Source organism: Azolla caroliniana, unplaced genomic scaffold (assembly GCF_043228905.1).
Source record: "Azolla caroliniana isolate FFs.n. ecotype wild unplaced genomic scaffold, voAzoCaro1.0.p SCAF_1, whole genome shotgun sequence".
Taxonomy (NCBI): domain Eukaryota; kingdom Viridiplantae; phylum Streptophyta; class Polypodiopsida; order Salviniales; family Salviniaceae; genus Azolla; species Azolla caroliniana.
In genome coordinates, this window is record NW_028230436.1 from 16044492 (window position 1) to 16069926 (window position 25435).

At 39.1% G+C, this 25435-nt stretch overlaps 1 protein-coding gene across 2 annotated transcripts; it reads left to right on the forward strand.

Annotated features, from left to right (window-relative positions):
- The first annotated feature begins 1335 nt into the window (after positions 1 to 1335).
- On the forward strand, positions 1336 to 23954 carry EMB2191 (Cytidine/deoxycytidylate deaminase family protein). Of its 2 annotated transcripts, none has more exons than XM_087326401.1 (7): positions 1336 to 2532; positions 2623 to 2660; positions 3330 to 3396; positions 3532 to 3649; positions 21806 to 21905; positions 22513 to 22619; positions 23628 to 23954. In XM_087326401.1, the coding sequence occupies exons 1-7, from the start codon at positions 2470 to 2472 to the stop codon at positions 23663 to 23665; spliced, it is 531 nt and encodes a 176-aa protein (XP_087182527.1). In that variant the 5' UTR covers positions 1336 to 2469; the 3' UTR covers positions 23666 to 23954. The 2 variants fall into 2 exon arrangements, with proteins under 2 accessions (XP_087182527.1, XP_087182518.1); XM_087326392.1 differs by having other exon boundaries at positions 1339 to 2532; positions 3532 to 3691.
- Positions 23955 to 25435: the final 1481 nt, after the last annotated feature.

Here is a 25435-nt window from a genome sequence, read left to right on the forward strand (position 1 = left end):
TGGTTGGCCAAAACCCTTTACGAGTAGCTAGCCCACCTCTACTCTTAGTTCAAGTTACCTTGAACTCTCTATGCTCCACACATAAACACAAAGATAATATCTTTTGTTCTACCTTATATATGATGAGAGCCATATTTGTCGTGCCTATGTGGGATATCTCACAATTTTCTCTTTTCCTTTCACAAACTTTATACCCTCATATCTTGACATTTAGTTGTCCGTTTCTTGTGTAATAAAATGCATTCGAAATCTCCATCATTTTGTACTTAGATATTAAATTTATTTAAAATGTTATCTTCACAATTATTGTATTATGTGATTCATACTCGATTTTGTACGTTTTATGGGATTTTCACACTATTGCCGAAAATCTTCACGACAGCGTGCCGAAAGCGGATCGAGCTGGCGAGACATCCCATGCCGGAGTGAAGGGGGAGATTGTTGGGAAATCGGTCCCTCCGGATGGGATCCAGTTATGAATGAAGAGGACCCGATGAGAACCGGAAGAGATCCGGAAACCGAATCGGATGGACCTGGTGAGAACCGGAAACCGAATCGGATGGACCCGGTGAGACCGGAAGAGAAGACATATTTGTAAATATGTTTTGAGTAAGCCTATTGAGGCTATATTTGTAAATAGCCCTAAGTTCATATAAGTATAAATATGACTTAGGGCAAACACTTTATAGAAGTTGTTGCTATATTGTTGTTTAGATAACTGTTGTATAGAGAGAGAGAGAGAGAGAGAGAGAGAGTGAGTGATACTCTGTTGTAACCGCCGGTTGGTGAAGATACAAAGCCCAAGCTTGTTGCCTCTGAGTCTCTATTTGTACATTTCCTATATAGTGATAGTTTGGAGTCTGTGGGCTCCCATGATTTTTTCCCATTAGGGTTTTCCACGTAAATATTATGTGTACTCCCTACTTCCCATTTTTGTGTTTGATTTCCATTCAAGTGATTCAAGACTTGGTTGTGGCCGAGCAATATTCTGCGATATTCTCTTCACACCTTCAGTGCGCGCACAGAATATTGAGGTATGTCAGCGGCACTAAGGACAGGGGGTTATTATATCGGACCGGTATAGTCGGACAACTTGTCGGCTACACAGATGCCGATTGAGCCGGAAATGCCGGTGACTGTAGGTCTACATTTGGATATGCATTATCATATGAAAGTAAGATAACGAAAGGGCTCCTCTGGAAGGAAGATATTAGTCTTTCTTTCAGAGTGGCAAGGCTTTTTTGTGAAGGAGAGGGATTTGTCTCCGGAAGAAGACCGCGGGGCTTACTGTGGTAGGTTGTTCTAATTGAAAATTGAGGTTCTCATATATGTTACTTCCAAGTTTTCAGAAATTAGAGTTTCTAAATTATCATGAGAATCTTTATGATTTTCATATGGACTTCAGCAGCAAGGCAGAGCAGACCAGCTGGGGCACGCTTGCGGTTGAGATCTCTGATAATATTTTTGGGTCTCTGAAATCTGTTCAGATTGTTAATTCCAAACTTGGTTCCTTTACTGAGCAAGTATCCCATTCACTGCTCACTCTCATCTTATACACGGTAGGCAGAAAAATTGCTCCTATATTCTATGGCCATAACGAGAGAGAGTCCCATATGTATATAAATGATTATGGTATTGAGAGAGAATTCATGAGAATCAAAAGGTAAGAGTCAGTGCATTCTTATTATAAGGAAGAGCCCACAGACATATGTTGAACTGACTTCCTTATTACAGATCCAGGATTCTGATGTTACGACAATGTATGTGCAAAAAATCTCTGGAGTGTTGAATCTTGACAACGTGGATTGATTCTATTGTGTTGTAATACTTCTCAAACATAGTATTAGATAATGTGAGGGACAAAAGACCATTGAAACTTTTGGGGTTTGATGATATTTTTCTGACATATCTCGAGTATCATAGAATCTCAAACACATTCTTGAGAGGATATCAACATAGCATCCACAGATTGGGATCTTTCTAATGACATGCTATGTGCATTCCATCTAGATTAAAATTAATGCAAGTTTGATTCCTTTGCATTAGTTTCTTTTTAAAAGCAGATACTAGAAATTCCATCTCTGAAGCTCCTAAAAACATGTTTTTGTTGAGTTAACAATCAATATGCGATTTTCATGCTTAAGTACATCTACTTCGTAAGTTCGTAACAAACCAAGATGAAAGCTTAATGTCATTTTATTTGACTTGACGAATGGTTTTAATTAGCAACTTATGGAGGAAGTTTTTCAAGCATGGCAATGATTTGGTTGAGATGAATGATTCAAATATTTCTTCTACACTCTGGATTGGAAATCAGTGGATTATTTAGGCATTTAATTATTTCCTTTGATTAGCATCAGAATAGACTGGGCTTAAACTTGTGTGTTTTGTTGCATGCTTACATCAAAGGAAAAATCCAAGTAGATTGATGTATGTATGTAAATTTGAACATGAACTAAAGTTGGGACCATGGATGAAAGTGAAGAAAACATGGAAACTCAAGTAAATTTTATGAGGCTTGCTTTTGAAGAGGTAAGAATGATGTCGACAATTTGTTATCATGTGGTTTTGGGATCATAAATTGTTTCTACCCTTTTGGATTTTGGTGCCATGGTCCACAAGGCAAATGATGCGATGCGGAATATGGAGGTTCCTATCGGGTATGTTTCTCAGTCTTTGCATGTTAAGGTGCAATATGTTCACAAATCGATGCATATTGCTAAATTGATGAGTTCTGGAAGATGCATGTTATTGAATTTCCTTTTGTTATGTCTGTCATTTAATTGTGATGATTTGGGTTAATTTTCACTTTCAAATTTCCGTCGTTTTGCTTAATGATTGCTCTTATTAGGAAATAGGGAAATAGTTAACTTTAGCGTAAGCCAATATTGTTTGTTAAAATGATGATCTTAGATATATCAAGAACTAGTTCTAACTTCTCACTATCAAATATTCATTAGCAGGGCCTTAAGGCAAGCCTACTATCCCAAATCCACGAGTTGTGGAAGGCTATTTGTAAAGATATATCTACATTGTGTATGTAATCAAACTAAAATTATGAACAATAATCATGATGTATCCTAAAGTGGCCATGAAAAAACGATGAAGAATTGGGGCATCTGAACCTGCTGCCCAAGACTTAAACCTACAACCTTTAGGCTGCGAAGTACAATCTGTCTCATTTGGTTGATGGGATGTTTGTTTAAGTTTAAGAACTGTAAGAAGGAAAGCTTGTGGATGTATAAGCAATAATTTATTCTTACATCAAATTTGTGGAGACACCTGAAGGTTTCTTGTATGATGTATATTTTTTTCTGTAATGCTTTCAGATGTGTGATTGTGAAAGATGGAATGGTAGTAGCGTCAGGGAGTAACAAGACAAATGCAACTGGAAATGTAAGTTATATTACTACTTGTTGAGGAATTATTTGCTGATTTTGCATTTCTGGAGACATCATTTGGAGCTATCTGAAAGTGTAATCAAGAGATTTTTCTTTGTCTAAATAAATTGTAATGTGCTGTTGTTATTAGGCGACTCGGCATGCAGAAATGGAAGCGATTGACAAACTCATTTTTAAATGGCAGCAAAGAGGGATCAATCAACGTGGGATCGCAGAAGAATTTTCAAAGTGTGAACTATATGTGACATGTGAACCTTGTATCATGTGCGCTGCCGCTCTCTCTATCGTGGGTTAGTTTCTATTTTGCAAACAATAATCATATCTATCAAACCAAGTATGTTTTTATAAGTTTGAGTTTCTAATGCTGATAACATGGTTCTGTGGTTTTCTCTGTTGCAAACAATCATATATCTATAAAACCCAAGTATGTTCATATAAGTTTTAGTTTGTTATATTGATTACATGGTTCCTATGTTTTCCTCTATTGCAAGAGAACATATCCCTAAAACCCTTATGGAGGAAGGAAGAGCCCATACAAAGGAGAATCTATTGTTGCTTTGTAGATTTCCCAAAAGCCTTCAAAATTGAACTGCGTGCTTGGCTCATACGACGACTAGAAGCCCTTGGAGTTCTGCTAAATGTGCAATGGCGACGCCATACATTATATGAATCTGTATCAGGAAAAGTGCATGCTCGTCATGGGTTGTTGGAGGTCATTACGAGCATGAAGACACACAAGTGATCAATAGACAAGTATGTATACACACAAATAGATGTATCTACTATTTATGAATGAATATGCAGAGGTGAAAGAATAGGTAAAGGAAGGAACGAGGTATAAAAGGCAAATCCAATAGATTAATTTGTAAGGGTAAACATACACGAACGATAGATCTGATTAGCAATATGATGCTCAAGCTACAACAGATTCCGAACTCACACAAATCACTCAAGCTAGCACAGAGCTTGCAGATATCATATAGTAACTCAAATATGAAGCATACATTAACTGTATCAAAACTCTAACCAAAACACTAGTAGCGTATATTGCTATCTGAAACAACAAAACTATCATATGCCTATGAACTAGAAGGGGGGCTTCAATACTAGATGCACTGAGAGCATTTGCCAGGCTCTACCCTTTCGTCTGCATAAGCCGCCCGTTTATACCTTTATGGAGCTTGGACGAAAAGGGAAAGGAAGAAACAAAAGGTAGTTGAGGGCGATGATTCAGGGAGAGGAGATTTAGAATCTGCGGTGGCACACCTTTAATCTTGGGAGGTAAGCATCATCCACGGCAGAGAAGGTGCTTCATACATTATATGAATCTGTATCAGGAAAAGTGCATGCTTGTCATGGGTTGTTGGAGGTCATTGCGAGCATGATTGGATTGAAACCAGGATGCCCACAATTCTTCATTGTCTTCAGTCTTAATATTAGATGAGGCATTTAATTATGTAGAGAGATTGGGTGGTTCAGGAGCATGCTCGATGGGAAAACCAGAGCAATATTATTATATGCTGATAGTGTTAATCGTTGAACTCACCAAAAAGACAACAATGACATCTAGATGCTTTAACCTCTTTTTTATTGAAAAACATTTGTTGATAACCCTTGATAAAACTAAAATGCTGATGGTTAACACCACTCAAGAATGTTATGGGATCAGAATTAGAATTCTTCTTGGGAGTGGAAAAGGTGGCATACACACAATTCTACACATACCTAGGAGTAACATTCCTAGGGCCTTTGTTACTCTCTTTCTTCTGCCCTTGAGAGACAATGTGTACATACTACATATACAGTTCCAAGAACCACAAATTAAATTGTGGTTAAGACACTTGTAATATTGGCCCTTCTCTATGGAGTAGAAATGGGGAACCAAACCTTGATACAGTACATGATTGGATAGATGTAGAGAGATCATTAATCTTGACAATTGCTCCATGAATCTGGGCAAAGATTGGAGCAGCCTCAATAGTGGCTGCACTATTTTGATTAGTGATTAGTCTGTCATGGATTTGGAAACTCTCAAAGCATCAATTATTATGATTGGCACTTATTTATCAAAAAATCTGGGTGTGCTAAAATCCAAGAACAGTTCCAATCCCGTGGCATAAATATAGCTTGGATTGTTCACACTTGAACATGACCAAAGTAGAAAATAATAGAGTGATCCAAACTGATATCTTTAATGAAAGAACATGGGCCTCACACCGATGAACCCCATTCTAATAGGAGGTTGGATTGCCCACATCTGAACATGTCCAAAGTGGAAAAGAATAGAGTGATCCAATCTAATATCATTAAATTGGATAATGAAAGAACATGGATCTGCCTGTTGGGTCCAGACCTGCACTCTCTTTCATCTTTATTATCTCTGTACTACATTCTCTCTCTTCCCAGATTCTTCTCTCTCTAGAATTTGCAACTCTTTAAATGCCTTCTCTCTCTAGAATCTGCAATGCTTTAAATGCCTTTTGTCTCTTCCCCTTTTTGCAAGATATTCCCTTTTTATTCCCAGTTTATTGTACCTGTTTGGTAGTACAAGAGTCTCTTAACTACCAAACAACCATTCCCAATTTTGTATAAATAGGCTTATACCAGCCTCTTTTGTAAGAAGATTATTTTCTGCTGCTACTTAGAAACAAGCACAACTCTTTGGCTGTGTCTCTACTCTTTGCAACCATTTTTTCTACTGCTGTCTAACAGCCTTCTCACAGCTTGGCTGTGTCTATTTTGTTCTAACTCTTCCGCTGCTGCTATTAACAGCTTTGCTCACATGGTATCAAAGTAGTGAGGTATCCATATCCTCAGCCTGATTTTTTTGCCAAAGAGCACACAAACCTCTCTTCTTTTATCCCTCCCTCCCAACCCTATAGAGGAGGTTCTCTTAGCAGCCACCCTCCCAACCTACAGAGGAGGTTCTTTTTTTTTCCCCCTCATCTGAGCCTCACCTAGCATCTAGGGAGAAGTAGAAAGACCCTGAGCATCTACTTACAACTGCTGTAAATTGTCCAGTTGTAGCTCAAGAGGAGTATATCCATGGCCTCACATGCCACGATTGTTTCATCAACCATTCCCCAACTCCCCAAAGAGTCCATCTTGGATGGGAACAATTACTTGGATTGGGAGCTACAAATAAAGACCATGCTACAATACCATCGTTTAGGGAATGTAGTCAATAGTAGTGACAAGAAACCACCAGTAACTTCATCCTCTTCAACCAAATCAGTTGCTGGCTCATCTAACACTGAGATTGAAGTGTGGCTAGATAAGGATTCTCGCGCCCATGCTTTCCTCATGTTTAATATAAACCGAGCATCGCTCGTCAATTTCAAGATGCAGATGAAGAGACAGCCAATGAACTATGGACATCCATCAAAAAGAGGTACCATCGAGCTAATCATGCTCAAATGATAGCTATTGAGAACCAACTAGCTAATCTCAAGATTCATGACACTCCCAACATCATGGATCAAATAACGCAATTTGTTACTCTCCAAAAGGAACTAGTTTCTTTGGGAAGCAAGTCAACTGAAGTTGAGTTTGTGCATCGTCTAATGATAAAGTTGCCTGAGTCATTCTCAGCATTTTGTGACACAATTTCTCTTCTTCCCAACACACCTGATATGAATACATTTCTTGGTATGCTACAAGATAGGGCAACAAGTAAGAAAAGTGCTCAAACTTCCAATGAGACGCTTCTACATGCGACAAGTAAAGGCAAGTGGAAGCAAAATGGTAACTCCTACAACAAACCCAATCCAAGACCACCAAACAACCCAGCCTACAAGGAGCTCACTTGTCATTATTGTGACTATAAAGGTCACATTCAGCCGGATTGTCGGAAAAAGAAAAGGGACAATGCTAAGAACTCTTCTTCTACCGAAAATCAACCTACACCGAAATCCAACTCGGCCCACTCAGCCCACTCAACCAAAGAAACAGTTTTCCTTGGCATTGAGGAACATACTTCATTTGGCTGGACCAACTACCTCAACCATTGATGATTGGTTAGTAGATAGTGGTGCTACTTCACACATGACCTATGACAAATCCATTTTGCATGATGTGAAACCAAGCTCCTCCCAAATCTCCATAGGAGATGCCTCAAGCATTGAGGCTTCATGTGTGGGTAATGTGTTTCTTAACAATTCTTCAAATGAAGAACTTGTCATTCTTCAAGATGTGCTACATGTGCCTCGCATCTCTGCCAACCTACTTTCAGTCTACCAAATCACTAAGCAAGGTTATGGAGTCTACTTTGATAGCTCAGTTTTGGAATTCATTGACACCTACAACCTACAAATTGTAGCTAGTAGCACACAAGAAGGGGGTTTATACTGCCTGAAAAGTTCCCATAGCCCCTTGGAAAAGTCCAAATCTCATCTTCTTCATCTTCTTCAAGGCTCTCATGCGTTGGTGGCACAAGAAGATCCCACGTTGTGGCATGCTAGGTTTGGTCATCTCAACTATGATTCTCTTCAAAAGCTCTCCTCTTCCCAACTAGTTGAGGGTCTTCCTATTTTCAAAACTCCCAATACCCCATGTGTTGCTTGTCTTCATGGCAAGCAACATCGAGAGCCTTTCCCTCATGAAACCACTCACCGTGCAACATCTATCTTGGAGTTAGTGCACATGGATCTTTGTGGTCCCATGAAAACCACTACTCTTGGTGGTGCACACTACTTCATGCTCATCATTGATGATTTTTCCCGCAAGGTTTGGGTTTATTTTCTTGTAGAAAAATCGCAAGCCTTCACAAAATTTCAAGAATGGGTAGTTCTCGTGGAGAACGAGACATCGAAGAAAGTTCAAAAGATCAGGTCGGACAATGGTGGAGAGTTTATCTCTCAAGCTTTCCACCATTTCTGCTCTCAACGAGGCATTGCTCGCCAATTTTCTACACCCAATACTCCTCAACAAAATGGTGTCATGGAAAGAAAGAACCGGACAGTCCAAGAGATGGCTCGTACGATGTTATCTCAATCTGATCTTTCTCTCTCGTTTTGGGGTGAAGCTGTCAACACAGCAGTCTACATCATCAACTGCTGCCCAACAAAAGCAGTTGCTGGAATGATGCCTGTAGAAGCACTTACAGATGTAAAGCCCTCATTATCTCATTTTAAAGTCTTTGGTTGTGATGCTTATGTTCACATTTCAGATCATAAAAGGACGAAATTTGAGTCCAAAGCCAAGAAATGCAAATTTCTTGGTTACAGCACACAATCTAAAGCATACAGGTTATGGGATTTAGAGTCAAAAGTCCCTAGTCATCTCTAGGGATGTTCATTTTGTGGAGTCTCAGCCGGATGATTCTAGGATTTCACCTGAGTTGATGGTTGAAATCCCAGCTCCTCCGGAATCTCCTATTTTAGACGAAGATGTCTCATCTTCAAGCCCCGCATCTCCTACTCAATCTCTAACTTCGCCAACAATTCAATCCTCCCTCAACTCCACTTGTTTCCCCTCCCTCTACAAACCAACTTCCACCACTTCCCAAGTGGCTTCAAGCCACCATTCGTGATTCTCATCTCTCCGATGCTGAACCTCATGAGTATACATCTGGTTCTCGAACACGTAAGTCACAATGGCCTCCTCACTCATGCACTTTGCCTTACTAAGCACTGTTGGGCAATCACAAGAACCCACAACAGCAAAAGAGACCCTTGTTCTTCCAAAGTGGAAAGCAGCAATGGAAGTTGAACTTGATTCCAGTGAGCGGAATCATACATGGGAGCTGGTTCCACGGGACTGAAATGGATTTTCAAGACCAAGTACCATGCTGATGGTACTTTGGATAAGCGCAAGGCACGTTTAGTTGCAAAAGGCTACTCACAAGTCAAAAGGAGTGGATTACGAGGAAACTTTTGCTCCAACAGCAAGGTACACCTCTATTCGATGTGCGCTTGCACTTGCTGCTCACAACAAATGGCCCATCTTTCAAATGAATGTCAAGTCAGCCTGCCTTAATTGTGACTTGAAAGAGGAGGTTGATGTTTAACAGCCTCTAGGTTTTGAGATTTCAGAGCAGAAAAACATGGTCTCAGATTCCACAAAGCTTTGTATGGCTTAAAGCAAGTTCCCAAAGCTTGGCATGACAAAATTTACACCTTCTTTCTCTCTCTTGGGTTTCAGAACTGTTATATTGACAACAATCTCTATGTTTTTTTTTCCTGCTTCCAAGGCATGCCATTAATCAGCTCCTCGGTCGACTCAATGTTTGATGGTCGTTCTGGAGCTGAGAGGTGTTGGAGGGTGGCAGCTCCAGACCTGCACTCTCTTTCATCTTTATTATCTCTGTACTACATTCTCTCTCTTCCCAGATTCTTCTCTCTCTAGAATCTGCAACTCTTTAAATGCCTTCTCTCTCTAGAATCTGCAATGCTTTAAATGCCTTTTGTCTCTTCCCCTTTTTGCAAGATATTCCCTTTTTATTCCTAGTTTATTGTACCTGTTTGGTAGTACAAGAGTCTCTTAACTACCAAACAACCATTCCCAATTTTGTATAAATAGGCTTATACCAGCCTCTTTTGTAAGAAGATTATTTTCTGCTGCTACTTAGAAACAAGCACAACTCTTTGGCTGTGTCTCTACTCTTTGCAACCATTTTTTCTACTGCTGTCTAACAGCCTTCTCACAGCTTGGCTGTGTCTATTTTGTTCTAACTCTTCCGCTGCTGCTATTAACAGCTTTTCTCACTGCCCCACGCCAACTCTTGGTAGGAGGATGGCTGATTATAATGCCATTTTTCTACACAGTCAAATGATGGATCTATTATGAGGCTTTCTTATATGGATACACATCTATCTCATGATAGGGTTTCTCAGAACCTCTTCACATCAGTTGGTGATTGAGATAGAAGATATGCACAAAGATATATGGAAGAATGATCTGCCAATTGTGTCATCGGGGTGTGGAATTGGAGAAACAATATATTCGCTCTTGTGCTCATTTTTATGAATTAAGATGGAGTTACCTCTGCCTCTTCAAACGATGATAATGAAATATAAATACCACTTGCCAAGGTAATCAAGTATGAAGATCAATGATACTTGAGTTTGTTCTTGATAAAACTCTAGAGATAGAGAGAAGTTGTTGAAGGACAACAATACAACCACAACATGTAATGTTCATTGGTTTAGACATGCTTATTTGGGGGCCATCATACTGTAATATCTGAGTCGTCAGCTTTATTGGACTGACCTAATGTGTGTCATTGGGTACCCCACACATGATTGGTCAGGTAGATGTCATTACATGGCCTAGGTCCTATAAATAGGGGATACTCTCCTTAGTCATGGGGAGCCCCATGAGTGGTTTTGACGAAGCTCTCTTTGATGTGGACTAGTCATCTACCAAGGTCCTGACGTGGAGATCTTGGCTGGTATGGGACAAATCGGGATTCCTCGTCTGTGTTGTCGACTCTGGCGTGGGGGCGGATTGTGTCACTTATGTCTTTATTTTAGGATTAATGATCTTGGTTATTACATATGGTATCAGAGCGGTTTTAATCCTAAAAAAATAATGTTTGATTGGATTCGCGTTGTGTGCTATAGTACGGGAAAATATGATATTTTTTTTACTGATGAATATATGTTAAACAATGGATTGGGGGAGTGTCGAAAATGCCACAGAGAGTCTGTTTGCGGTGATGTGTTGATGTGCAATGTATTGTATGGCGTTATGTATAATAAAAATATTGAGGGTTTTACATCAAAATCTGTGTGATGGGTTGGTTAGTATATTCATGTCATATCCTTGAGAAAGGCTTTGAGTTCAATCCACTAATGGACCAAAAAGCAGGGGGTTAAGTAAAAGAAAAAAAGAGTTCTATAAAATTATTGTTATTATTACGATTATATGTGTTTATATGTTTAGATATTCAATATATATTTATTAAAATAAAAGCACCATAAATATTCTTTTATTTATTTTTTGTATACCCCTCTTGATCAAGATGGCCATGCCCATGAGGCGGCCTTACATGTGGAGATCGCATATCAAGAGGTCGGCCACCTAAAATATTATAGGTGATGCTTGATCATCTAATTTTCGATGAAATAATTGATGATCATCATATATATGGATAATGATCATTGGTAATCAATGTCATTAAGATTGGCTGATAGAATTAGGGTGATGATCATTGAATGTCAATAATCAATTGATCATCCACCCTATGATTATATCAAAGGGCCATAATCATCCATCAGTACGGCTGCGTTTGAATTCTATGGATGATTATAGAGTTGATTATAAGGATAAGATCATCATCATTTATTAATCGATGTGAAGGAGAAAGAAAAGAAAAAAAAAAGTGTTTGAGAGGGGATCATGAGTATGAGATGGATGGGAGGAATATTGGGATGATGAGTGAAGAGATCATCATTATTGGGATGATCATCACCATTATTTGGTTAGTACAGTGATTCTGAAGGAAGTCACCTACTATCCCCACCGACTTCCAAAAAAGGAATGTTTATCCCTAAAATCTAAAGTAGGAATTCTCATAACGAAAAAGGGAGAATTTCCTAGTTTGGAGGCATTCAAGAGATTAACCTTAGAGAGGTGGTCACCGACTTCCTAAAAGGGAAGATATTACTCCTAATGTTGTTGGGTTCTTATTTTGAATCCCCAAAAACTTCACCACTTTAGGGTTATGAGAGTTTTTATGGACGGGGAAGAAACCTCCTAAAGAGGAAAAAAATGCCCTTGTAGTCCTAAGTGTGTTCATACATTACTGTCCTAAATGTGTTCACACACATCACTATCCTAAGTGTGTTCACGCATCACTGTCCTAAGTGTGTTCACACACATCACTACCAAAATATGGCAACAAATCCCCCTTGGGAGTGATGCGGTGAACAAAGAGCTGACACTCATGGTTAAACTAATGCCAAGCTATGTGGATAGAGATGAATCCACAAATGGGATTAGGCCTAAAGCTTTGCGGAAAGCTTCAAACTTCTCCCTAGGCAGAGCCTTTGTGAAGAGGTCTGCAATGTTCTCTTGCATGGGTACATAAGCCAAACTGATCTCTCCAGTGGAGAACCTTTCCTTGACATAGTGATAATGCACCTCAATGTGCTTAGGGTTCCTCGCAACTGCCATTGCGCTTTGACTGTCAGTGAAGATGGTGGTAGCAAAAGACTGACCAACACCCAAATCAGCTAAAAGGCGTCTGAGCCACACACACTCAACTGTAGCTGTGAAAGCTGCCCTATACTCAGCCTCACAACTAGAAGCGGCCACAATAGGCTGCTTCTTGCTCAACCAAGATATGCATGAGCTACCAAGCATGAAGCAAAAACCACTTGTGGACACACGAGTGTCATAACGACCAGCCCAATCAGAGTCAGAAAAAGGGTAGTGATCCCCCCTTGGGATAAAACAACCCAAGTGACCGGGTACCACTCAAGTAGCGAAAGATGCGCTTAACTGAATGTCAGGTCGGGTTATGCATAAACCTGTTCATCTGAGAGACAGCAAACTGAATGTCAGGTCGGGTTATGCATAAGTAAATCAAGCATCCAACTGCCTGCTGATAGAGAACAGCATCAAATGCATCTCTAGCATCATGAAGGCTCAAACGTAAACCTGTCTCCATGGGAGTGGCAATAGGTTTACAGTCTTCAAGGCCAAAACGCGGTAATAATGTGTCAATGTATTTCGATTGACACAAAGCTATTCCACCATCAACTTGCATGAATTGAATGCCCAAATAATGATGCAAATGTCCCAAATCGGACATCTCAAAAGAGGCATGCAAATCGGCCTTAAAGTTAGCTATATGCTTCTCATTGGGACCAGTGAGCAACATATCATTGACATACACAACTATGATCAGAAATACATCACCAGCACGCTTTAACATATAAGGTGCTTTCAGTTGGACTATTCTCAAACCCAAATGCAATCAAATAGGCATGTATCTTTTCATACCAAGAACGTGGTGCTTGCTTCAAGCCATATAATGCCTTTTTCAACCTGCACACTTTGTGTTCATGCCCTTTCTGCACAAAAGCACGGGGCTGGGATACATACACTTCCTCATGAAGATCACCATTTAGAAATGTTGTTTTAATATCCAACTGATGTACATTCCAACCACGATGAGCTGCAATTGCATAGATGCTACAAATAGTAGTTGTTGACAATCAAGCTCAACTTGTGTGAACATGTGCTTATGAAGAAAAGGACGATGTGTGAAAAAGTGTGTGAGCACACTTTATTGTACTCCGTTTAGTTGTCGAGTGTGTGAGAGCACACTTCATTGTAATCCGTGTAGTGGTCGAGTGTTAGTGTGGTCAAAGAATATTAGATATTCTTATGACAAAATCGTACTCAAGTGGATATCTTGGTTAGATTCTACCAACACATTTAATAGGGCAGTCCCTTGAGGACTTGTATATAAAACCCCCTTTGGCCATTTAGTTTAGTTGATGATCTTTAGTTAATTAATATAGCTCTCTTCAATGCATAAGCTGTCATCCCCCTACTGTGTATTTTCTTACTATTTTCTGGTTATTCTCTCTGAGTTCTTCTCTTGCTTATTCACCCACTCTCACACAAACACACTACGCTTCTGAATACTCAACTCTACTAGAGTTAGATTCTTTACAGTAGTCATATGGCAGGTGGGAGCAAAGGTCTCATCAAAATCAATGCCTTTTTCTTGGGCATAACCTTTCGCAACAAGCCTAGCCTTATACCTGTCTATTGTTCCATCAGGTTTACGCTTTAGCTTATATACCCACTTAGTGCCAATAGCCTTCTTGCCTGGAGGCAAGTCACATAAAGACCATGTACCAGTCTTCATAATAGCATCATATTCTGATTGCATAGCAGCCATCCAATTTTCTGAATTTTGTGCTTCATCAAAAGAAACAAGCTTATTCTCATCGCAAAGACTAGAGGCAGTCATAGCATAACAATCTGATGCAAAAGAAGCACTATGATAACCTGAACAAGTACGATATGACAAAGGAAAATCCAATTTACTGTCTTGCAAAGTCTGCAACAGCCATTTAGGCACAGTCTTTGCCTCCTCTATATGAGCCCTCTCATTAATAAGTGCATCATGTAAGTCTGCATCAGAAATAGAATGATCTGCATCATTATGAGTAGCTTCCAAAGGCTGAGAAGGTGCCTCAAGTGTGCCAACACTTAACTGTCCACTTGTAAACAGAGGCAACAAAGTGTCATACACATCTTTGGAGCTAACTGATGTCTCCTTCGTACATGAAAGAAGTGGCTGAATTGCATCCTCCACAAAAACATCACGGCTAACCAAAATGCGTTTAGATTGTGGATGATACAGACAATAGCCTTTACTTTCAGAACTGTATCCTACAAAAATACATTTCACTGCTTTATCATCCAATTTTTTGCGTTGTTGTTTAGGCACTAATGCATATGCCAAACAACCAAAAACATGCAAATGAGCAACAAATGGCTTTTGGCCATGTCAAGCTTCATATGGAGTGATAGAGTGCAGTGCTTTAGTGGGACACCTGTTGAGTACATATGCTGCACACATGACAGCCTCAAGCCAGAAACTATGTGGTAAGGCCTGACTTTTGACCATACACCTCGCCTTTTCCATGAGTGACCTGTTCTTTCTTTCAGCAACTCCATTTTGTTGAGTTGTATACGGCACTATACATTGATGTTTTATCCCACGTTCAGCCAGAAATGCATTAAACTCAGAGGACATATACTCCCCCCCCCGATCAGAACGGAGCGTGCCCATTTACATGCTGACAAATTCTCAGCCAAAGCTAGAAATTGTTTGAAGCACAAAAACACTTCGGACTTTGCCTTCAATGGATATACCCATGCATGGCTAGAAAAGTCATCAATGAAAGTCACGAAATAAAGATAGTTCCCAAGAGAATATGTCTGCATAGGACCACAGACGTCACTATGAACAAGCTGTAATTTCTGCGTAGCTCAAACAGAACCATCTTTTGGAAAGGATGAACGTTGCATTTTGCCCAAAATACAGCCTTCCCAAACATGCTTCCAAGGTGCCTCAAGTTTGGGCAAGGAGGACACCATTTCAGATTTCTGCACGCGAAGCAAACTTGCAAAATTCAGATGAACAAAGCGTGCATGCCAAATCTTTGCATCTAAAATAGCCTGAGAATCCTGTATTGCACAGGCTGAATCATTTATAGATCTTTCATAATCTACGAGCTTATACAGCCCACGACATAAAATGCCAGAAGCAATAATAACATCCCCATTGGACAGATCATGAACTATACACTTGTCATCAACAAATTTAACAACCAAGCCAACCTTGGCTAATGTTGAAACTGACAACAAATTTTTCTTGATCCCTGGCACAAACAAAGCATCTGACAAGATGAAAAGACTACCATCAGTAGTAGTCAAAATGATCTTACCAACACCCATAACTGGATAAGGTGAGTTGTTGGCGCATGTATTCCCTGTAGGGGCAGGTTCCAATGAAGTGAAGAAATTGCGCTGCGAGGTAATATGTTTGGTTGCCCCACTGTCGAAGTACCAAACATCTGATTGTACAACAGACATACATAGTTCAAGTGAAGATGGGTCAAAACTGCAAACAGTAGTAAATGCCCATTCTTCATTCTGCACAAGATTTGCAGACTCTGTTTTTGGTCAGATACTTCTACAACAACGAGTCCTGCCTCCTTTTTCTTTGCCTCTTTTGCAGACAATTTTGGACAGTTCTTCATAATGTGATAAATTCCTTTACAATATTTGCAAAACTGTTTTTGTTTCTGCCCTTGATTTTTTTTCATTCACTTGTGAATTATTAGCAAATCTCTACTTGCTAGCAGAAGAGTTCCATTCACCTCTGCCCTTCTGACTAGCTAGGAAAGCTTGATCTGCAACACGCATAATAGACCTGTTTTGCCTAGACTGATCTTCCTGTAACAAAACAGAGACTAGCTCCTCGAATGATAAGGCATTGGGATTACCTTTCATCATTAAACGAACAGTAGAAGCAAAACTTTGATATGAATCAGGAAGACCATTTAGAATAGTCTGCACAAGTGAACTATCTGGTATCATTTCATCAGCAGAAATTAATTGTTCCTTTAAATCTTTGATTTTTGTAAGAAAACTGTCCATAGAATCACCTTCATTCATGTGCTCGCTCTCCAATTGTTTTCAGAGATAAGTAACACGAACCTCATTTCTTGCTTGGTACAAAGTGGTATCAAAGCTACAAAGCAACATTCGAGCAGCAACACAACGGTTCGCATACGAAGTCCGTCTGTGCCATCTATGGTAACATTTTTCTGCTGTTGAAAAAACGAATTTCTGCGTGTTTTCTTCCTCTGGGCAGTTTCAGTTGTGTTTTTTTTCTGCTTCCAAGTCAATTCAATCCTAGAAAAAGCCTCCTTGAGTCTTCCAAGACATTCCTATAACCCTCAGAAATCAGATTTGCTTCCCTTTTCTCTTCGCTTGTTCATCTTTCAAGTCAAAGAGGTACGTTATTCCCTTTTATTCATTCAACAATCCATTTTTTACATCAAAACATGTTCAGTCCAATGGCCATGGCTGAGATCAATGATGTATTTCGGATGCTTGCTGTTGAGGATAAACTGGATGGAACAAATTACCCTCTGTGGGCTTATATGATGCGCTATGTATTAGTAGCAAAGGGGTTGTGGAATGTGGTTCAAGGGGCTGAAAAACGTCCTGTTGTTGAGAACACAAATGCTGATGGTACTGATTCTGTCGAGTATGTTGATCATCCTACTCATGCCCATGCTACAATTTACCAACTGCAGAGCAACTTCATTAGGATGGCAGAGATGCTCAGGCACATGCTTTGATAGCTTTGTCTGTGAAACGTGTCATTATTCCCCATATTCGCTCTTGCAAGACAGCAAAGGATGCTTGGGATACTCTTACCACTTTGTACCAAGCAAGAAATGAGGCTCGTGTTGCTTATCACTGTTGGGTTCTTATTTTAAATCCTCAAAAACTTCACCACTTTAGGGCTATGAGAGTTTTTATGGACAAGGGGAAAAAACCTCCTAAAGAGGGAAAAAATGCCCCTGTAGTCCTAAGTGTGTTCACACATTACTGTCCTAAATGTGTTCACACACATCACTATCCTAAGTGTGTTCATACATCACTGTCCTAAGTGTGTTCACACACATCACTACCAAAATATGTCAACAAATGTCTAATCTAGGAATCCCTATAGATGAAAAGGGCATAAATGCCTAAATTGGACATATCTAGGGGGATATTTATTACTCACCAACTTAAGAAAATTGGGTATATAAGTATTCCCACTCTCTCGTGATCTATCACTCTTCACTTCCTCATCCAAATTCTAAAGTCTTTTATAACACACTTTAGTACTTTAGACTTTAGTATACTTCTTTCTTTACTCTCACAACTCTCCTTATTTTTCATGGCTTCCTCTACTTGCAATTCCGCACATCACACATCTCCCAACCATCGAAGTTTTTCGACACATCCCACATCTCCCACCCGTCAAGGTCATCCAATTTCTCCTATGCGAGATGAGGACGACCGGCCAATATCTCCAATCCGTGACGAGGATATTAACGACGATATTGAATTCGTCATCAGGGATGATTTCCGTAAAACGCAAGACGATATTGTCAAGTCAATGACAATCGTCACAACTCTGTTCTCCTCCAAACTTGAAGGCTTATTGATGCCAATAGGCATCAGTTTGAAAACCTTCAACAACAAATTTTGGAGTTAAAGGCACACGCTTCCACATCAAGCAATATGAAGAAGCCTTCATTTACTCCTCAACGGTTCTTGGGAAGGGATAAGCAACGTAACCACGAGTTTGTGAGCAATTGGATAAACCGATGAAATGCTCACTTTCACCTTGAGAATATTCAAAATGACTCTGAAAAGATCGATATGGCGATTTGTGAGATGATCGGTGCCGCAAACTCTTGGTGGGAGTGGTTGGATAAAAAACCAAGAACATGGGAGGCATTTGAAAAGACTCCTAGGGTGGAATTTGTTCGTCCCAAGACAACTTCCCAAGTGATACAAGATATGTGTCACTTATCAGACAAGGGCAGAACTATTGACTAGTTCAATCAGTATTTCCGCGACTTGATAACAAAGCGTGGACTATTATCTGCTTCTAATGAGGAAATACTGATAGGATTGTATATTAATAGTTTCCATAATAAAGATTTTCATTATGAGATCCACGCTCATCAACCCAAGACTTTGGGAGAAGAGATGGAATGTGCCCGCATTCTATTTGACACAAAAGCTTGTTACCAACCAAAAGAGTCGGAAGGAGAAAGCGGTAAACGAAGATACCAACCTTCTCCGACAGGTCAAGGTGACAATGCTAAAAGGTGGGTAATAATCTGCCACTTTTGTAAGAAGCCTGGGCATAAAGCCAACGAGTGTAGGTGGAGAAAGGAGAGTGGTAACTCCAACAATCCGCAAAGAAAGCCATCAACTTCCAATAATCCAAGTATGTTCTTGAATTATTTGAATTTCGTTGCAGATGCCCTGAGTCATATTCCAGAAATTAATGCCTTGAGTCGTATTCCAAAAATTAATGCCCTGAGTTTCGTAGAATTTGACGACTTATTTGATTTGATCCGGAGTAAACAAAAATACCTTGATGACATAACATTTTCCAAGTTTTGGAAGAGAGCTAAAACAGGTATCAACGTTGATTATAGAACCACATCTACCCCGAAGAACCTTTACTATGTTGCGAATGGGTTATTGTACTGCAATAGTAAGGTTTGCATACCCCACATAAAGAACATCAAGAATAAACTTTTGTATGAATGTCATGATGCCCCTTCTGCTGGACATCTAGGTGTGCAAAGAACATTAGCTTTGATTAAAGCTAGGTTTTTCTGGCCAAAAATGAAACCTGAGGTAGAGTCCTATTTTATACGTTGTCCACAATGTCAGGTCATTAAGGCCGAGCGACAAAAAAAACCTGGCTTATTGCAACCTCTCGATATTCCAGCTGAAAAGTGGCAAAGTATATCCATAGATTTCATAGTTGGATTACCTTGTTCCACTGAGGGAAATAAGGCCATTTGGGTGGTTGTTGATCGGCTTACCAAGATGGCAAGATTCATTCCAACAAAATCCACAATTACCGCAAAGCAATTGGCTACTAAGTTTATTAAACATCTTTATAGCTTATATGGTCTAACGATGGAGATTGTAAGTGATCGAGACTCTAAGTTTACAAGTACATTTTGGTCAGAAGGTATGCAGAAACTGCAAACAACCTTGAATCTCAGTTCTTCTGATCATTCTCAGTCAGATGGGTAGACTGAGAGTGAATCAGATATTAGAGGATATGTTGAGAGCATATGTAGTGCCAAAACCCTCGTTATGGGAGACTTACCTTCATATGGTGGAATTTGCCTACAACAGCGCTAAGCATACATCAACAAAATACAGTCCATTCATGTTGATGGTTATACGCCACGTCCTCCTATTGATGTTTCGTTTGATTCGCATACTTTGGATAGTACAAAGGATTTTCTCTTTGATATGCTTGAAGCACATAAGTTAGCAGAAGAAAACCTTAGGATGGCATGGGACAGAAATGTCTTTTATGCGAATTATGATAGAAAACCAAGCGAATTCCACGTAGGACAATAGGTTTTTCTATGGCTTCCTAAGGACTCAGAAACATTGAGAACAGGATTGTGTGCAAAATTAGCCCCACGGTATTATGGACCATATAAAGTTTTAAAATGTATAGGTCCCAATGCCTATCGTTTGGATTTGCCTTCCAATGTTATGGTTCATCCCGTATTCCACGTGAGTCGATTAAAGGAGGCGATTGGTTATGATGATAATGTTGTATCACCGTTGCATACGTTGGATAGTACAAAGGATTTTCTCTTTGATATGCTTGAAGCACGTAAGTTATCAGAAGAAAACCTTAGGATGGCATGGGACAGAAATGTCTTTTATGCGAATCATGATAGAAAACCAAGGGAATTCCACGTAGGACAATAGGTTTTTCTACAGCTTCCTAATGACTCAGAAACATTGAGAACAAGACTGTGTGCAAAATTAGCCCCACAGTATTATGGACCATATAAAGTTTTAAAACGTATAGGTCCCAATGCTTATTGTTTGGATTTGCCTTCCAATGTTATGGTTCATCCCGTATTCCACGTGAGTCGATTAAGGGAGGCGATTGGTTATGATGATAATGTTGTATCACCGTCCAATTTATCGACATTGGAGGATGATCATTTTCCTCCACATGAACCTGAGAAAATCCTCGACCACAGGTCAAGAAACCTACAGTGTAAGGTTGTTCATCGCTATAAGGTTAAGTGGAAGGATAGATTGGAAGAAGACAGCATGTGGGAAACTGAAGAGACATTATGCAAACATTTTCCTAACTTCCCATTGCAAGAGTGCAATTAAACAGAGGGGGGGAGTATGTAATGTTCCTTGGTTTAGACATGCTTATTTGGGGGTTATCATACTGTAATATCTGAGTCGTTGGCTTTATTGGACTGACCTAATGTGTGTCATTGGGTACCCCACACATGATTGGTAAGGTAGATGTCATTATATGGCCTAGGTCCTATAAATAGGGGATACGCTCTTTAGTCAAGGGGGAGCCCCATGAGTGGTTCTGACGAAGCTCTCTTTGATGTGGACCAGTCATCTACCAAGGTCTTGACGTGGAGATCCTGGCTGGTATGGGACAGATTGAGATTCCTCATCTGTGTTGTCGACTTTGGCGCGGGGGTGGATGGGTGGTAACGTGTATTTTCAGTATGATTGTGTCACTTATGTCTTTATTTTAGGATTAATGATCTTGGTTATTACACAACAGCTTGTCAACAAAAAACCTTTGCAACTTCCCTCAATGCCAATACTACATAACACTAGCTAATGCTAAAAACAAAGGATACACAAGCAGTGTCTCAACCACAACACTTGAAAAGGGTTGCAATGTATCAGGCAATAACACTTTGTGTATATTGGCGACATCCATCTGGATCACGACCCCCCTCACTTTTGTCGTCGACAAATAAAGGCCATTATCCAAGTTCTTCCGTTACTTTGGAGACCTCTTCATCTCTAGAGTGGCCTATGCTAGAGACCTTTTTAAGGCAGAAGTTTTAGTAGATCTAAGTGCAGAATGTTAAGTGCTTAGTTAATGAGATTCTTTGCAGTTTTCCTACTTGTATTTATCTTGGTTGTTTGTTCTCTAGGATGAGACAACATTTTAAGATTTAATCTCTTGTTTGATCTGATTGGCCATTTTGGCCTCTTAAAAGACGTTTGTGCACACTTTCTTCTTTATATTGAGGACATTTTTTCCATGGGGCAAGGGTTCTGACTTCTTGTTTGTGTGAATTATTTCTATGTTTCAGGGATTCAGAAAGTATTCTATGGTTGTACAAACGACAGGTTTGGAGGTTGTGGCTCAGTGCTTTCAATACATGATGATGGATGTGTACCTTGTGGAGAACTGTAGGTATCTTGGTTAGTACTCTTAAATTTTCATTAGATTGTATTATCAAAGTGGTGCTCTTGTTTACCATAATTCCCAAAATTGCACTCATTTTAGCTGAATTGACCAAAAATGACACAAAATAAGTCTTCTCGGAATTATTGAAATGCGCTCTATGTTGCTTTGAGGAAGTTTATTGTTTTTTCAATTACATGTCCACACACCGTAGGTCGTAATTTGCACACCTAATTGTCTTGAATCTTCAAAGTAACATTTAAAATTTCTAAATGTTAATTAATCTGATTAGCAGAAGCAGAATAGTAATTAAGGATAGAATATTAATATAACTTTCAGCAATTCAACTTTTAACCTTGTATAATTTAAGATGATTAATCACAAGAAAAAACCTTATGATTATCGAAATAATAAAATTTGCCTGCTGTCAGACTTTGATAATGTGGCCTATTAAATTATGAAAAGAATTGTTTTGTGCATTTTGGTTATGGTGAATGATATTTTGGGAATTGTGGTAAACTAGAGTGGGGATTTTGGAATTTGTCAAAAAAGTATTAAAGTACAGTACACTCAATTCAAACATTGGATAAATTGGTGTTTTCTTCTTTGTAGTTTGACAATAAATTCCAATTCCCACAAACTCAATTGTGTGGGAGGTCTAATGGCGGAGGATGCTGTCACACTATTACGTGGCTTTTATGAACAAGGAAATCCCAGTGGTGAGTTCCTTTGCATTAGGATCTCAATCTTTTGTTAAACAGTGGCAAGATGTAGGGTTTAGAGTCTAGGGTTTAAGGTAATTTCTAAAACCTAGCACATGATAGTGTTTGCATGGGTGTCTAATGTCTTGGTGGAGTAATTTTGTGGCTGAATGCAAATCAATTTCTACATTGCCATAGCACTTCCAAACTCGATCTCATTTATGCTAGGGTTTAACGTTTAGGGCCAGGGTTAATATTTTGCAAGCCTTGGTTAGTACAATTTCTACTTCATCACATTAGTTTCAAAGAGGATACTCGTCTATCATAGGGTTTAGGATTTCAGGCATTTTGCAAAGCCTTGATGAATAGAATTTCCTCCTCATGACACATGTCCATTATTGGGGTTTAGAAGGTATTCTGCGAGGCCTAGCACTTTGATGATATCCTTATATCATGTTAATATGTTAATATTTTGCAAGCCTTGGTTAGTACAATTTCTACTTCATCACATTAGTTTCAAAGAGGATACTCGTCTATCATAGGGTTTAGGATTTCAGGCATTTTGCAAAGCCTTGATGAATAGAATTTCCTCCTCATGACACATGTCCATTATTGGGGTTTAGAAGGTATTCTGCGAGGCCTAGCACTTTGATGATATCCTTATATCATGTTAATATGCTTATTTGGGTTTATGGTTTAAGGTATTATTTTATGTAAGCTTAACACATGATAGTAGGGTAATTCTATTGTTGCATATAATTTATATGTTACCATATAACAACTTCTAGAGAGGGTGAGACTCGTCTACGTTGGTGTTTAGAGTTTAAACGTTTTTTGCAAAGTTTACCACTTGTTAGTGTTTGATGAGTTGGAGAAGAGGTGGATTTACTGATGAATGCAATCTTTATGTGTTATATCGGTATAAATTTTTTCCGTTTATTTAAGCCCCTCTTTTTAAGACATAAACCATGTTTCGTTTGAATGGTTCAAAACATCAGGAAACACATTTTTTATCCCTTTTTGCAGCTCCAAGGCCTCACAGGCCACTTAGAAGAACGGAATGAATCGTTCGCATGAGGTTGTGGTATTTTAAGTCATTCTACAAGCAAATGGACCATTAATAGATGCGTGTTAACATTATAGGAGATATGAAAATATAAGGATAACTCTGGCGTTTGCAGAATGTTAATGTAATTACATGTTCCAGCAAATCAATTTTGGGATTATCCACCCAAAAATTATGTGCCTTTTGTAATGCTCATTAAATAGATTCAAATTAGTTTCTCAATTTGGAACTAATATTACATGACATTTTTTGCAAGTTTTCTATATTGAAGGTGTTTCTTATGTTTATGGAAGAGTATATTAAGGGTCTGCATATCATTTTTTATTTGATAGCATGTTCTCATTCAAATGTCTTGAGTATTTGTGACAATTTGCAGCTCTCAAAGAATTTTAAACGTTAAGCATAAGTAAAAAAGTGAAAAAGTCCTTGAGAGCACCAACAATGGCTTTTATAGTTTTCACATTACTCAATATTTTAGATTATAGTGGCCACAAGATCTTTATCACTTCTCTTTTCCTTTTGTCTCCTTCACCTTGTCTCTAGACTTGGCCCGTTAGTATGAATATTAATGTCTTCTTGTTGGAAAAGCTTGGGAAGTAAAGAGTACGGCAATTTCTTCCTTCCCAACTTAATGAGTGCATATTTTTAAGGTTTGCTACTTCCATTAATGAATGTTAAGGGATGACATAGGTATGTCTTCAATTAGCATGACAATCTTGACTTGATGGTTGTCTTCAAACTGTAATTGGTAAGGTGAGGGTAGCATAGGAACTGGTATCTAGAAACCAAGTAGTTACCTCAAGTAGCCTTTGTTGAGGTCAAAGAAGAGACCTCAGTGATTGTATGTGTGGGAGTGGTGTTAAATGTAGTGATTGTATGTGTGGGAGTGGTGTTAAATGTAGCGCATCATTTAGAGATATAGATGGTCATTTGAATGGCAATGGTATGTGTGTCAATATCATCATTCTTGGTTGTGGTAGTGATGCCCTAAATTATCTCCGCTTTAGTCATGTAAAATAAACCGTAATTGGTAAGGTGAGGATAGCATAGGAAAATTGTATCTAGAAACCAAGTAGTTACCTCAAGTAGCCTTTATTGAGGTCAAAGAAGAGACCTCAGTGATTGTATGTGTGTGGGAGTGGTGTTAAATGTAGGGCATCATTTAGAGATATAGATGGTCATTTGAATGGCAATGTTATGTGTGTCAATATCATTCTTGGTTGTGGTAGTGATGCCCTAAATTATCTCCGCTTTAGTCATGTAATTGTAAGGGGGTTTGTTTGCTTTGGTGGGGCTAAGGGTGGTGAGTGACCTAGTGCTGTCAAGGGAGGTGGTCATGACAAGGTTGGAACGGTGGTCGATGGATGATGTATGGTTGTGTGGTTTAGTGTTGGAGAAGACGGTAATGAGTTTGATGTGTTATTGAATTTGTGGCTATTGTCAATGTAGTTGTGAACTTGGTGGTTATTGTCTTCAGTAGGACAATTAATTATATTATTGTAGTGGCTTAGCATAATTGTTTCTTGTGTTGTGGTTATCCATGATTGTGTGGCCTCGTTGGGTGGTAATGTATTGATTAGTAATCCCACTCTTGTAGCTAGAAGATAGATGGATGTTGCCTTTAAGGATTAGGTTCTATGAAGAAGAGTTGTGGGTTCCATTATGGAAAATTGGCATATATTATCTTTTCTAAAACATGTATTTTGCTTGTTGCTAAGGCACATGTGTTGCTTCATTGAATTCTAACAAGTGACAAGATTCATGGAAG

Excerpts from the sequence above, each read along its gene's own strand:
- EMB2191 (XM_087326392.1), top strand. The coding sequence starts at position 2,470 with ATGGATGAAAGTGAAGAAAACATGGAAACTCAAGTAAATTTTATGAGG. Across the intron at positions 2,533-2,622 it reads TGAGGCTTGCTTTTGAAGAG|GCAAATGATGCGATGCGGAA; the intron begins GTAAGAATGATG and ends ATGGTCCACAAG. Across the intron at positions 21,906-22,512 it reads TGTGTACCTTGTGGAGAACT|TTTGACAATAAATTCCAATT; the intron begins GTAGGTATCTTG and ends TCTTCTTTGTAG.